The sequence below is a fragment of the Hakea prostrata genome, chromosome 8 (genome assembly GCF_041222555.1).
Source record: "Hakea prostrata isolate BN-2017 chromosome 8, UWA_Hpros_2, whole genome shotgun sequence".
In the NCBI taxonomy this organism is placed as follows: Eukaryota; Viridiplantae; Streptophyta; class Magnoliopsida; order Proteales; family Proteaceae; genus Hakea; species Hakea prostrata.
In genome coordinates this window covers 49,261,748-49,274,753 of record NC_142607.1, presented here as the reverse complement: position 1 = coordinate 49,274,753, position 13,006 = coordinate 49,261,748, and the positions used below count along the sequence as shown (strand labels likewise).

General features: G+C 36.6%; 2 protein-coding genes across 3 annotated transcripts; one reads left to right on the top strand and one right to left on the bottom strand.

The window, feature by feature from the left end:
- Positions 1–327: 327 nt before the first annotated feature.
- TT8 (basic helix-loop-helix (bHLH) DNA-binding superfamily protein) lies at positions 328–5,903 on the top strand. Of its 2 annotated transcripts, none has more exons than XM_089166034.1 (8): positions 328–833; positions 943–1,197; positions 2,477–2,573; positions 2,682–2,696; positions 2,782–2,838; positions 2,945–3,587; positions 4,569–5,464; positions 5,555–5,903. In XM_089166034.1, exons 1-8 carry the CDS (start codon positions 730–732, stop codon positions 5,654–5,656), a joined length of 2,169 nt encoding a protein of 722 aa, XP_089022160.1. In that variant the 5' UTR covers positions 328–729; the 3' UTR covers positions 5,657–5,903. The 2 variants fall into 2 exon arrangements, with proteins under 2 accessions (XP_089022160.1, XP_089022161.1); XM_089166035.1 differs by having other exon boundaries at positions 328–580; positions 5,555–5,902.
- A 2,175-nt stretch (positions 5,904–8,078) lies between these two features.
- On the bottom strand, positions 8,079–9,185 carry LOC149008391 (glucose and ribitol dehydrogenase-like). Its single transcript, XM_089165995.1, has 2 exons — positions 8,922–9,185; positions 8,079–8,837 (listed from the first exon to the last, which is right to left on the bottom strand). Exons 1-2 carry the CDS (start codon positions 9,183–9,185, stop codon positions 8,079–8,081), a joined length of 1,023 nt encoding a protein of 340 aa, XP_089022121.1.
- Positions 9,186–13,006: the final 3,821 nt, after the last annotated feature.

The following is a 13,006-nucleotide window of genomic DNA, read 5'->3' as shown; positions in this document are numbered from 1 at the left end:
ATAGAATGGTAATTCGTTAACTAACAATCCTCTCTCTCTCTCTCTCTCTCTCTCTCTCTCTCTCTCTCTCTCTGTGTGATACATATGTTAGTCATCTCTGCCACCTAACAAGTATGTATTTCTCTACCCGATTAGATTGGATTGGATTGGCTTCTTCCACTAACAGTCATAACCAGTCTCTCACAACCAACGATTCAGAAGTCACGTGTCTCAAAGCTAAGACAAGTGAGAACCGTCCGGTAGAACGACCAGTCAAAACCCAACTCTTCTCACACAAACCCCTAACTACTCTCTCTCTCTCTCTCTCTCTCTCTCTTGTTCCTCTATCTTTCTTCTTCTCTACCCCCAACTCAAAGCACAGCGCTAACAATCATGCAATCATTTCTGAAATTTCTTGGGCCTCGCCGAACCCACAAACTTCACTAACCTTTTAACCACCTCACCTGCAAGTCTGGAGAAACAGAAATCTTTTCTTTTCTTTTCTCTTCTCTTAACTTCAGAGTTCCACAGTTACTTATTCCTCCATCTTCCCTGAATCATTTGTTCTTGTCGGGTCAATCACCTACCTGCTTCACTTTGGGTAGGTTTATTCTGAAACTAATCTATTCCAATTTGCTTCAGTTGAAGCATACATGGATTAAGAAGAAAGAAAGTCTTTTGAAGTTTACTTGTTTTATTTCAATTTAGAAAAAGCAAAAAAGCAAAAAAAAAAAAAAAAAAAAAAAGGCAATGGCAACTTTGCCCGATAACCGGCTGCAACAAATGTTGCAGTCGGCGGTGCAAGCGGTTCAGTGGACTTATAGTCTCTTCTGGCAAGTCTGTCCACAACAAGGGTGAGTTCATCTTATAGAATTCAACAAGAACAACAAAACCCTATAATTCATTTTCTTGAAAATTTGTTTACTTTTTCTTCTTCAATTTTGATGGGTTCTTGATTTGCAGGATATTAGTATGGGGAGATGGGTATTACAATGGTCCAATCAAGACAAGGAAGACAGTGCAACCCATGGAAGTGAGTGCTGAAGAAGCATCTCTTCAAAGGAGTGAGCAACTTAGGGAGCTTTATGAATCATTGTCAGCTGGTGAAACAAATCAACCTGCTCGCCGGCCTTGCGCCGCTTTATCGCCGGAGGACTTGACGGAGTCCGAATGGTTCTATCTTATGTGTGTTTCCTTCTCTTTTCCACCAGGAGTGGGGTAAGTCTGGCCAACTAATTTACTTTGCTTCTTCATTAATTTAATTTTTTATTTATTATTATTATCTCTGCATGTATGTCTTCTTTAGCATCTCAATGTTGTTTCTGCTATTCTGTAAGACTATAAAGAAGAGGAAAAAAATGCTATAATATTCTGTTCAAATTTCTGTATGATTCTACATTCTTGTTTTACTGTCATATACTATTCCATACCCACCAGTCATCTCTCCTTCTTCCTCCTCCATTCTTAATGACTAAGGAATTTAACTGTACTGGGTTTTCTGTATTTCTGTAATTCTAATTGACAGTAAAGAAACTCTTTTCTTTTTTATGATTAAGTAATTATATTAAACAAACAAGGAAATACAAAGAGAAACTTAACCATGAAGTGTCTAGCTGGGTATGTTAGTGGGCAGCTTAGACACAAGTTCCAGCTCAGGTTTTCTATATTCATGTCAAATGTGAGAAAATATTGAAGTTCTAAAGTAGTTTTTTCAATTTCAAATCTAAGTAAAAATAGGAAGCTAAACTGTAAAAATACTTGGTGTTGTGAATACAAGAAGCAGAGATGCTTCTTTGAACATGACAAGTAGCAATCAAATTTATATCCAAATTCAATGAATGGATTATTAGTTTTCTTGATAATGTGGTTGTGGAAAAGCTACAGACTGGGTTCGTTGATTTTTCAGTACAAGGACTGGTAGACGTAAATGGACTATGATTCAAGGAGGTTAGGTGAGAAAATTGATGCTTTCTCTTCCTGGTAAGAGTTCAATTGTGTTTCTGTGAGAAACCAATGATGGTCTATTGTCTGAACCTTTTCGTTGTCAAGCTTTTGCAAGGCATTTAATATCTAGTGTTAAATGGAATAGATTCTCGAGAGATCACTGTTGAAAACTCAAAGACAGAATTAGATTCACTAAAATCTTACTCTCATGGGAACTTCCTCTATGGAAGAAGACTCAACAGAAATATCCACCATTATAACACCTTTGAAGTGGTGGCCGGTCACTATTTAAGTTTCTCTCTTCCTCTCTTTAAAGCTTCAACCCATTTTCTAGTGGTGGAAATCTACCTACTCTATTATATAATCGTCTAATTCTAGTGCCAGCTTTTAACATTCTTCTTGGATTTATTACAATCAAGGATTTATTCTTCACTGAACAACTAACACCAGAAACCTTCTCAAAAGAGCAATGCAAGTAGATACTTATGCACAGAACTGTACAAATATTAGCTCCAAGCTTGAATTAACAATCTAACAAAAGCAAGCTCTGTAGGTTACCAGGAAAAGCATTTTCCAGAAGGCAACATGTATGGTTAACCGGTGCAAATGAAGCTGATAGTAAGTCATTTTCAAGGGCTATTCTTGCCAAGGTACCATTTTCTTGTAACCCATTTCATTCATTCTTCTTCATCTTTTCAAAGTGTTCCAGTTGAACTAATTAACTGGGTTTTTTTTCTTATTGCTGCTTCAAAAATCAGAGTGCTCGCATACAGGTAATCATCTTTTTCTTCTCTGTGAGAATTAATGTTGTGTTGGGTATTTGGGTTTCTGGTTTAAGGGATCTGTATGATGTTGCAGACTGTGGTGTGCATTCCTCTCTTGGATGGTGTTGTAGAATTTGGATTCACTGAAAGGGTTAGAACACTAATCTCTTTATTTTATCTTGTTTAGTGAGTAATGGAAGCTGGCATTGATTTAATCTAACACTATATATGCTGGGACTCAATTGATTTGGATTCAGGTTCAAGAGGACCTCGGATTCATCCAACGCGTGAAGAGCTTCTTCTTAGACCCGCACCAACATCATCATCATCATCATCATCATCATAACAATCCGAAACCCGCTCTCTCTGAGCACTCCACTTCGAACCCGGCTAGCTCGTCAGATAAGTCCCGATTCCACTCACCACCACTCCCCGCCATGTACGTGCAAGATCAAGAAGTCCCACCTGCAAATGCCAATCAACTAGACGATGACATAGAAGACGTAGACGTAGACGAGGAAGAAGAGGAAGAAGAAGAAGAAGAAGAAGAAGTTGCTGAGTCTGACTCGGAAGCTGGGACTAATAGTCCAGCACAAAACGCTTCCACTCAGGGTCCAATTCGACTCTGTGAGCCAATCAACCAGGGCGGCGCAGCTCAAGTTGCGGCGGAGCCCAGCGAATTAATGCAGTTAGAAATGTCTGAAGATATTCGACTCGGATCCCCTGACGATGCCTCCAACAACCTTGACTCGGACCATCACATGCTGGCAGGCGGCGGCGGCGCAGGAGGACATGCAGATCATCAGCGCCGATCTGACTCGTTTAAAGCCGAGTCGGCTCGCAGGTGGCCACCATTGCCTGATGCGCTTAACGTTCTCCAAAGTCAACCATCGCCTTCAGGTACGTTATCTACCAGTTTGTTTTCTGTCATTTCAGCTGCACAAAATCTAAATAAAACATAAGCGATATGGACGGTCTAGATCTTCTGATGGTTACAATCATTAAATTAGTACTGACGCGTCGTACAGAAACACGTGAATGAGTGAACTGTGTCCGTTATTTGTCCTTTCTCATAATTTGAAACCTGATCTGGACCGCTCGATTCTCCTAGAGATTTGTAGTGAAATGGATATGACGTCCAAAGTAGAAGCGAAGACCTTGGAAGTTAGATCAGAAAGTCATGCAAGACTGTCTGGTAGGAGATCAGCGGTCAGTAGTAGCGTCAGAAGATCCTTCTCCCTCTTTCTTCACCACCGAATTAGAAGTCCTCTCCACAAAAAAAAAAAAAAAAATTAGAAGTCCTCTCCACCAATCATGCACTTCCATCTATATAATCATAAATTAAAAAATTTTAATACTGATAGACCCAATGAACATGGATTATATGTTTGTTTAGCTTGTGGGTCCACGAGGATATCCGGTGGGGTCAAGTATTCAAACCTACTACAACGATAGCTTCTCACCAAAACCAAAAACCAACTTAGTGAACGGTGAGTATGAGTAAAACTTTGGGTTTTAGACTAACTGCTCCCTGAACTTGTCTGAAAAAGTACATACCTTGATAAAATTATTGACTAATGTCCGTGGATTAGTCGTTAATTTTGACACGTGACATATTAAATGCTTTTAATACAAATGGCAGTTTTACTTAAACGGTGGTGCTTTGGATCTAACAACGGTTACGCAACGTTAACCCAATAAACGTGCCGTGAAAATCCCTAGTTGCAGCTTTACCCAGAAGAGATTTTGGGATTTGCTGCCTAAAATGTCATTAATTTGACTGTTATTTCCTTTATTTTTTTAATTAATTTTATAAGTAGCAAATTCTGGCTCGGGGGTTATATGTTATATCTAATTTTTGTTTTTGTTTTATTTACGCAGCGATCCCTCAGATGGAAGAATTGACGCAAGAGGACACCCACTACTCCCAGACGGTATCCACCATACTCCAACAGAACCCGAGTCGGTGGTCCGAGTCTTACATAGCTTTTGGATATTCACAGCAATCGGCCTTTTCGAAGTGGAACAGCCGAAACGATCACCTGCTCCACCTTCCTTTAGAAGGCACTTCACAGTGGCTCCTTAAGTACATTCTCTTCAGCGTTCCCTTGCTCCACACCAAGTACCGGGACGAAAACTCCCCGAAATCCCGAGACGCCGATACAGCGACACGGTTCCGCAAGGGCACACCCCAAGATGAGCTCAGCGCCAACCACGTCCTCGCAGAGCGGCGTCGCCGTGAGAAGCTCAACGAGCGTTTCATCATTCTCCGCTCCCTCGTGCCGTTCGTCACCAAGATGGACAAGGCTTCCATACTAGGCGACACTATCGAGTACGTCAAGCAGCTGCGCCGTAGGATCCAAGATCTTGAATCTCGCAACCGTCAGAATGAGGTCGATCAACGGTCTTCCAGAGGCGGGGACCCACAGAAGAGTGGTGGATCTAAGGATCAGCAACAGCGAAGTGGACCGGGGAGCAGTGGTGTTACTGCGGTGCAGGATCGGATCCGTGGATTGCCCGGATCCGAAAAGAAGAAATTGAGAATCGTGGAAACTGCGAGTGGCCCGAAGACGAAAGTTGTGGACCCGGTGCCTCTAGTCAGTACCACCGTACAGGTGTCCATCATCGAGGCTGATGCACTGTTGGAACTTCAGTGCACGTACAGGGAAGGTTTGCTACTCGATATCATGCAAATGCTTCGGGAACTCCGGTTTGAAATCACGGCCGTTCAATCTTCCTCAACTAATGGCATCTTCAATGCCGAGTTACGGGCTAAGGTATGTCCTGTTAATCTTGACCATCCATTTCATTTCATCAAAGATACTTAATGCTGGTTTTCAGGCGGTCTGATCAGTATCTTTGCGCAGGTAAAGGATCACAGCAGTGGAAGAAAACCGAGTATCGTTGAGGTCAAAAGGACGATACACCAAGTCATAGCCCAAAGTAGAATAAGCAGCAGCATGGATTAGTAATATATTTTTTTCTTCCTTTTTTAACCTCCGAAAAATAGAAAAAGAAAAAAAGTGTAGAGAGAAAGTGGTGGTCGTCACTTACTAAAGGCTGATTTATGTGTAATAATGTACTAATTTCTCCTTGTAATGTATGTATAAACTAGGGGCCTCATTGGATAGCTTTTATTGCTATTATCTACTTAAGGATCCATTTTGATAAACTGATCGATTTCTTGTTTTGAAAAACGAAAAATTCGGCTGAAAGCCGTTTAAATTTTGATGAGGTATAAATTGAAAATTTTTGCTTTAAAAAACAAGTTTAAATAGTTATTGCTTCTGTTTCTCAAATCAAAAGTTAGGCATCGATAAAATTTAAATAAAAGTGTTTGAAGAGAGTCATAGGTCCAATAGTAGAATCCAAACCAAACAAATCGTTTGGGATTGAATAGTGTAAAACCGATGATCGAGTCTAATTAGACCGAAAAGAGTTTGAATATGAAACTTATATACTGCCATGACATTCTTGAAAAAGATCCCACAATATTCAGAAGTTTAACCCCTAGGAGATCAAAAGTTGGAACTCAAATACAGAAATGACTCTTGCCTTAACCCAAAAGATCCAAAGAGGAGTCTAGTTCTAAACATAAACTGAATGATCGACAACAAGACACTTAAGAGTCTAGGTCCGACATAAATTGAATGATCGATAACAAGACAGTTATCATTAATCAAGTGACATCTAAAAATACTCAAATTCACATACCTCAAAGTTAATTGAGATCTAACAACTTTCATCTTGAGACTTTGTGACTCTTCAAAGTCTTTCAATATTGTGCAGGATACTGACTTAATCGTCGAATGAGACTTTGTCACTCTTCAGAGTTTTCCAATATTGTGCAGAAGCGCAAAATAGTATGGATATAGCCTTCCTTGTGCATCGATAAGTAGTCTTTTTCAAATTCAACAGATCCTCTGTCTCTTCTTAGATTAATGAATCTTTTACCGAAAAAGATATATGGTTTGACCGGCCATTAGTAACAATGCCAGAATGACCCACAACTCTATTTAATTTATCGAATTAAATTCTATCAATTCATTGCTAGATTGAACTTAATGCTCTACTTGATTTTGGAATATTTTGGAACTTAACTCTTCGGAGTCTTCCAATATTGTGCAGGATACTAACTTAATCTTCGAATGAGACTTTGTAACTCTTCAGAGTCTTAGAGTCGTCCAACATTGTGCTGGATACTGACTTAATCATCGAATGAGACTTTGTAACTCTTCAGAGTCTTCCAATACTGTGCAACATATTGAATTAATCATCGAAAATGACTTCCTGACCATCCAAAATTAGCTTACGCTCATACTTTGTGTTTGTAAGTTAAATATTTTTATTTATTTTTATTTATTAAGGTTTCATATATACTGAGATGGAAATGAGAATATTAATGCCGCCGAATGGGTGCAAACCAAAGACCTCCCTGTGGGAAGTTGAACCTTTAACCACTTACTAACCCACCATTGACTGTATTTAGGATCTTTAGGATAACTTGTATAGTTGATCTGAAAAGCTTCGATGGTTCAACCATGCTTAGAAAGTTGAAACACAACAAAGAAATATTTATGAAATTTAATATTTTATTAAATATAAAAAACTCCAATAAAATCTTCCGGTAAATGTTTTAATGTTTTCGCTTCCAATATTTCTATGTTTTTGACATTTTTCTGATTTTTTAAAATAGAAACAATTATTTTTTTTTGTGGTAAATATAGAAACACTTTTAAGTTGATTATCAAATGCATTAATAATTTATTTGTTTTAATTTTCTATAAAAATAAATTGACTGTGAGTGTAGCTCTTGAAACAATTAATTTGGAATATTACAAATAGCGGTTTTCTTGGATATTTCTTTCGACCAAAGTTTTCCTCCCAACTATAGTTCCTATTCCTTCTCTCCAGTAAAGAAAGAATCTAATGGTAGTTCCGATTCCTTCTCGCCAGTAAGGAATCTAGTGGGGGTGGTAGTAGTCTAGTGGTCCTAAGCTCACTTTCAAGAGATTTGGTAAACCTCATATTTTAATTCGAATTTTCTTTGCTCCTTTGTTTCTTGCATTGGACAGTTATATGCTCTTTGGCCTGGGCATAAGTCATACCGATATAGATTATATATGGGCCTCCGGTGAGACTCTACGACGAAAAATCGATCTTGCAGCGCTTGCAACATGATATAACGGCATCCCCATTTTGGATTACAAAAAAAAAATTTTAAATTTATCGTGCACATACATGTCCATGGCATGACATACGTAACCCTTCAAGTTGCATAACTTATAGAAACTGCTATTACATGATATCTTCTTTCATATATTCACAAGGGAAATTGAAGACTCCATAACAGACCCAAAATACAAAACCCTAACCGACGTCCGATCGGAATCAAGCGTTAACAATCATCCCACCGTTGGGATGAAGGACCTGACCCGTGATATAAGACGAATCCACGTTAGAAGCCAGGAACACAAACGACGGCGCCACCTCATGTGGCTGCCCAGCTCTCCCCAACGGCGTCTGTGATCCAAACTTGGTACAATCCTCCTCGCTCAACGACGCCGGAATCAATGGCGTCCAAATAGGTCCGGGCGCCACTCCGTTCACACGAATGCCCTTGCTCGCCAATTGCAGAGCCAAACCTCTTATGAAGCCCACGATCGCTCCCTTCGTCGAGGTATAATCCAGCAGCGTTGGATTTCCCTTGTAAGCATTCACTGAAGTGGTGCAGATGATGGAGCTTCCTGTGTTCATGTGCTTCAAGCTATGCCTCACCATGAAGAAGTAAGAGAAGATGTTTGTTCTAAAAACCCTAATCAATCTGTCTTGATCTATCTCCTCCACTGACTGTGCCTTGTACTGTTCTGCAGCGTTGTTAACCAGAATGTCGATTTTTCCATAAGCCTTCACCACCTCGTCAACCACTCGTTTGCAGTTCTCGTCGAAACCCAGATCGGCAGCGATGGCCAAGGGGTCTTTGGCTTCCTGGGTTTTGGATCGCGTGATCATTTGCAGGGTATCTTCGGCGTCTTTGTCTTCTTGACCCTGCACGTATGTGAAAGCCACGGTCGCACCTTCCTTGGCGAAGCAGTAGCAAACTGCCCTACCTATACCTGAATCTCCTCCCGTCACCAACGCTACCTTGCCCTGCAATTGTTTGAAGAAATGACTGAGAGAGCTAAAAATCTCATTAAATTTTCCAAACACTAAATTCGATGATTGATTGATTACTTGGAGCTTATTGGCAGGCTTGTATTGATCGCTGGCAGCCTGAGGTTTGGGATCCATGACATGTTCTTTGCCTGGTTGTGTGTTTTGCTTCTGAGGTGGGAATTGCTGACCACTGGACGCCATTCTTCTAAAGATCAAGAACTTGTTGGGTTTAGAAGAAATGGGGAATCGTTTTGGCAATGCGGAGATGGGAAAAGAATGATCCAAGCAACTGAACTGCCTTGTAAGACTACTTCTGAAAGCACAAACAGAACAACAGAGCATCTGAAGGCTCTGAAAGTGTGGTGATTAGTAATTATCCATTTTGGGGTAAGATTTATAGGCGAATGTGGATCATTGCAGGATCCACGTGTTACTGATTGTGTTTACGTGTCTGTTGATTCTCGTGCAGCGGACGTGTGATCCTTTGACACAGACGAAAAAATGGGGAAAATGGAAAAGAAGGTTCTAGCTAAGGTTGGTGAGCTATGCAGATAGCCCACATCCGTGTCTAAAGCAGCGAAATTGCAATCCCACGCGTTGCAATGGTGCCTTTGCAGCTTTGCTTCGAATCTATTTTCGAAGTCATTTGGATATCTTGTTTATCCAAGTCATTGGTATATCTCCTTATCTCTCGTATGGATGAGTGGAGCTTTTCAAATTTATGACGGTTGGCTCGCTACTTCTGTTAGTGGCATGAGTTAGAATTCAATTCTTTCTCATAGAATATGTATTTCAATAAAATTAATAATAGCACAATGATGGTGAATTCAACGTAGTTTAAATTGATAATTAAATAGGATAATTACTAGCTTCCTTGTATTTTGATTTTATTACTATTTTATCTCTTATACTTTTAAAATTACTATTCCAACCTTTAACTTTATCAACAATTACTAATGCTCCCTACCATTAAGTTCCATCAGTTTACTGATGATGTAGAATCTATATATTTTTTCAAAATCCCAAAAATAACCTTGCAATTATTTTTACTTATTTGCTCTTTTTTCAAGTTATAATACTACCCTTAATGGGAAAAAAAATAACTTTAATTTCACTTTTCTTTTTTAAAAAGAAACCACCAAATAAAAGAAAGATGTGATTTTTTTTCTCTAAAAATAAATCACAAAATAAATGAAAGATGTAATTAAATAGAAACTAATATATTAAGAAATATCAAATTTAATTCAAATCTGAAAATTGAAAATCACCTAATATATGCTGACCATTATGTATGTTACTAAATTTTCTATTAATTAGATCTTATATGCTAATTTGTTTGTAAAACTTCCATCATGGTGATTATGAAAAATTTAAGTGGAATGTGAAAGTTTCAACAATCATAAGTATGTGGTCCTACCAAATCCAAAATTAATTCTAAAATATAAGATTTTAAGGATATAATTGACATGCAATATAATTTCTATAAATGAAGGTAATGCCATATTTTTTATTTCTTAATTTTAAGGGCAAAGTAGACATTTCATATTTGATGTTAACAGCCACTTAATGCCTTTAGAAGTGAGGGGGCAGTAGTAATTTCACAAAAAAGAGGATTTGATTAGTAATAAAACCAAAATATAAGGGGGCAATAGTAATTATCCCTTTTAATTAATACACCATTTCAATATATTGATCTCAAGCTAGACTGGCAATTCATATGTACCAACTGTTGCATTGAGTCTTAACCCTTTTTCTCAATCCAAATCATTCTTAAATTAATTAAAATTTATTTATTTTTCTTAAATTTAACAACCTATTTCCTTATCATTGTTTTATTTTTTTAGAACTAATAGCTTATATATTTTTAATTATAAAAATATTTAATATATTTCAATTTCACTTTTGAAATAGAAAAGTTTGAATTTTTTATTTCATATTAGCGATAATTACTATTGCCCCCTTATATTTTGATTTTATTACTAATCAAATATTATTCTTTGTGAAATTACTATTGGCCCCCTCACTTCTAAAGGTGTTAAGTAGCTGTTAACATCAAATATGAAATGTCTACTTTGCCCTTAAAATTAAGAAGTAAAAAAATATGGCATTACCTTCATTTATAAAAACTATATTGCATGTCAATTATATCCTTAAAATCTTATATTTTAGAATTAGTTTTGGATTTGGTAGGACCACATACTTATGATTGTTGAAACTTTCACATTCCACTTAAATTTTTCATAATCACCATGATGGAAGTTTTACAAACAAATTAGCATATAAGATATAATTGATAGAAAATTTGGTAATATGCATAATGGTTAGCATATATTAGGTGATTTTCAATTTTCAGATTTAAATTAACTTTGATATTTCTTAATATTTTAATTTCTATTTAATTATATCTTTCCTTTATTTGGTGATTTTCTTTTAGAGAAAAAAAAATCACATCTTTCCTTTATTTGGTGGTTTCTTTTTAAAAAAGAAAAATGAAATTAAAGTTAATTTTTTCCCATTAAGAGTAGTATTATAACTTTAAAAAATAACAAATAAGTAAAAATATAATTGTAAGGTTATTTTTGCGATTTTGAAAAAGTATATAGATGCCACATCATCAGTAAACTGACGGAGCTTAACGGTAGGGGGCATTAGTAATTGTTGACAAAATTAAAGGTTGGAATAGTAATTTTAAAAGTACAGGGGATAAAGTAGTAATATAATCAAAGTACAAGGGGGCAATAATAATTATCCATAATTAAAATTATTTGGATAAGATTATGGGGAGGAAAATTGTCTTTACCAACTATTTGTTTTTGGTAAACCACACAAATTTAGTCTTTACCAATTATACTTGTGCTAAAAACTATGTAGAAAAATTGTGCTTACAAATTGTATTGTATTAATATGTGTTTCTAATACAATCAAAATTATGCTGTAAAATTGTCCCCACAAACTATACTTGTGCTTAAAAATTTTCCTTTTAGTTGGTTGTATGAAAAAACGAAAAATGTAGAAGTTACATGAATATTTATAAATAAAATAATATATAAATTGAAAAATATAAGACAATAAAATTAACCGTTATATGACTACATCGGTCAAGCACGTTTTTTGTAGGTTCGTACGTTCGAGTTCGAGGAACAGAATTCTGCAACAACATTGAACTAACTTGATCGTCGGAGACGATACTTGACCACACCGGTCAAGTATGTTTTTTGCAAGTTCGTATGTTCGAGCTCAAATGACAGAATTTTGCAACAACATTGAACTAACTTGAAAATCGGAGATGATACTCGACCACACCGGTCGAACACATTTTTTGCAGATTCGACCGATCGACCAGGAGGGTCTGAATTCTACAATAACAATAACCATTTTAGTACAATTAGAGTCTAATGGACTAAGTTGTGGATTGTAATGCCCATTTGTTTAATTGAGTTTAAGATAGAGAAGTTTTAGGCTTCATGGAGAAGTATTTGGCTTCAGTGTATTGCTAAGTTTCTTAGACAAACAAACAAGGTTGGTTATAGATGAATCCTTCCTAAAAAAGAAGAGAAATTATTACTAATAGATACAACTTTTTCCAAGTTTGATATTCTTCTGAAAAAATGATAATAATAATTGGATTCTTACATGAAGATATTTTTCTTAATAATAATCTACTTTATTATTAATCTTAGGTTGAGTATGAATCCTCTGTCATTTACTTCTTTCATATTTATCTTTACTACTCTCTCCAAAATTTCATCCCTTTCCCTTTAACCCAAAATTTTGATTTTTTTAATTATTTTTCTTTCTTCCAAATCTCTGGATTCATGAATACGAGATTTATACCCGTTTGGTTGTGAAAATTTTTAGAACCATGAAATCTAGAGATTCATTTTTTTACACTAAAAACGAGAATATGTAGATTTATGAGTATGGGGTGAAATCCAGAGATTTCATTCATACTATAAAAACGCTAAACATGTTCACAAAAATCACAGATGAATCCATAGATTTCATTCCACATATTCAGTTAACCAAACAATTAATTTTATAAATCTCCAGACTCATGTAACCAAACAGGACCTAAAGATCTAGACAGATTTCACCGCTCTTCAATCTCTTCAAGATTCCAGCAACGAAGATTATTTAGTAGGTAAGCTTTCAGTATTTAAAAA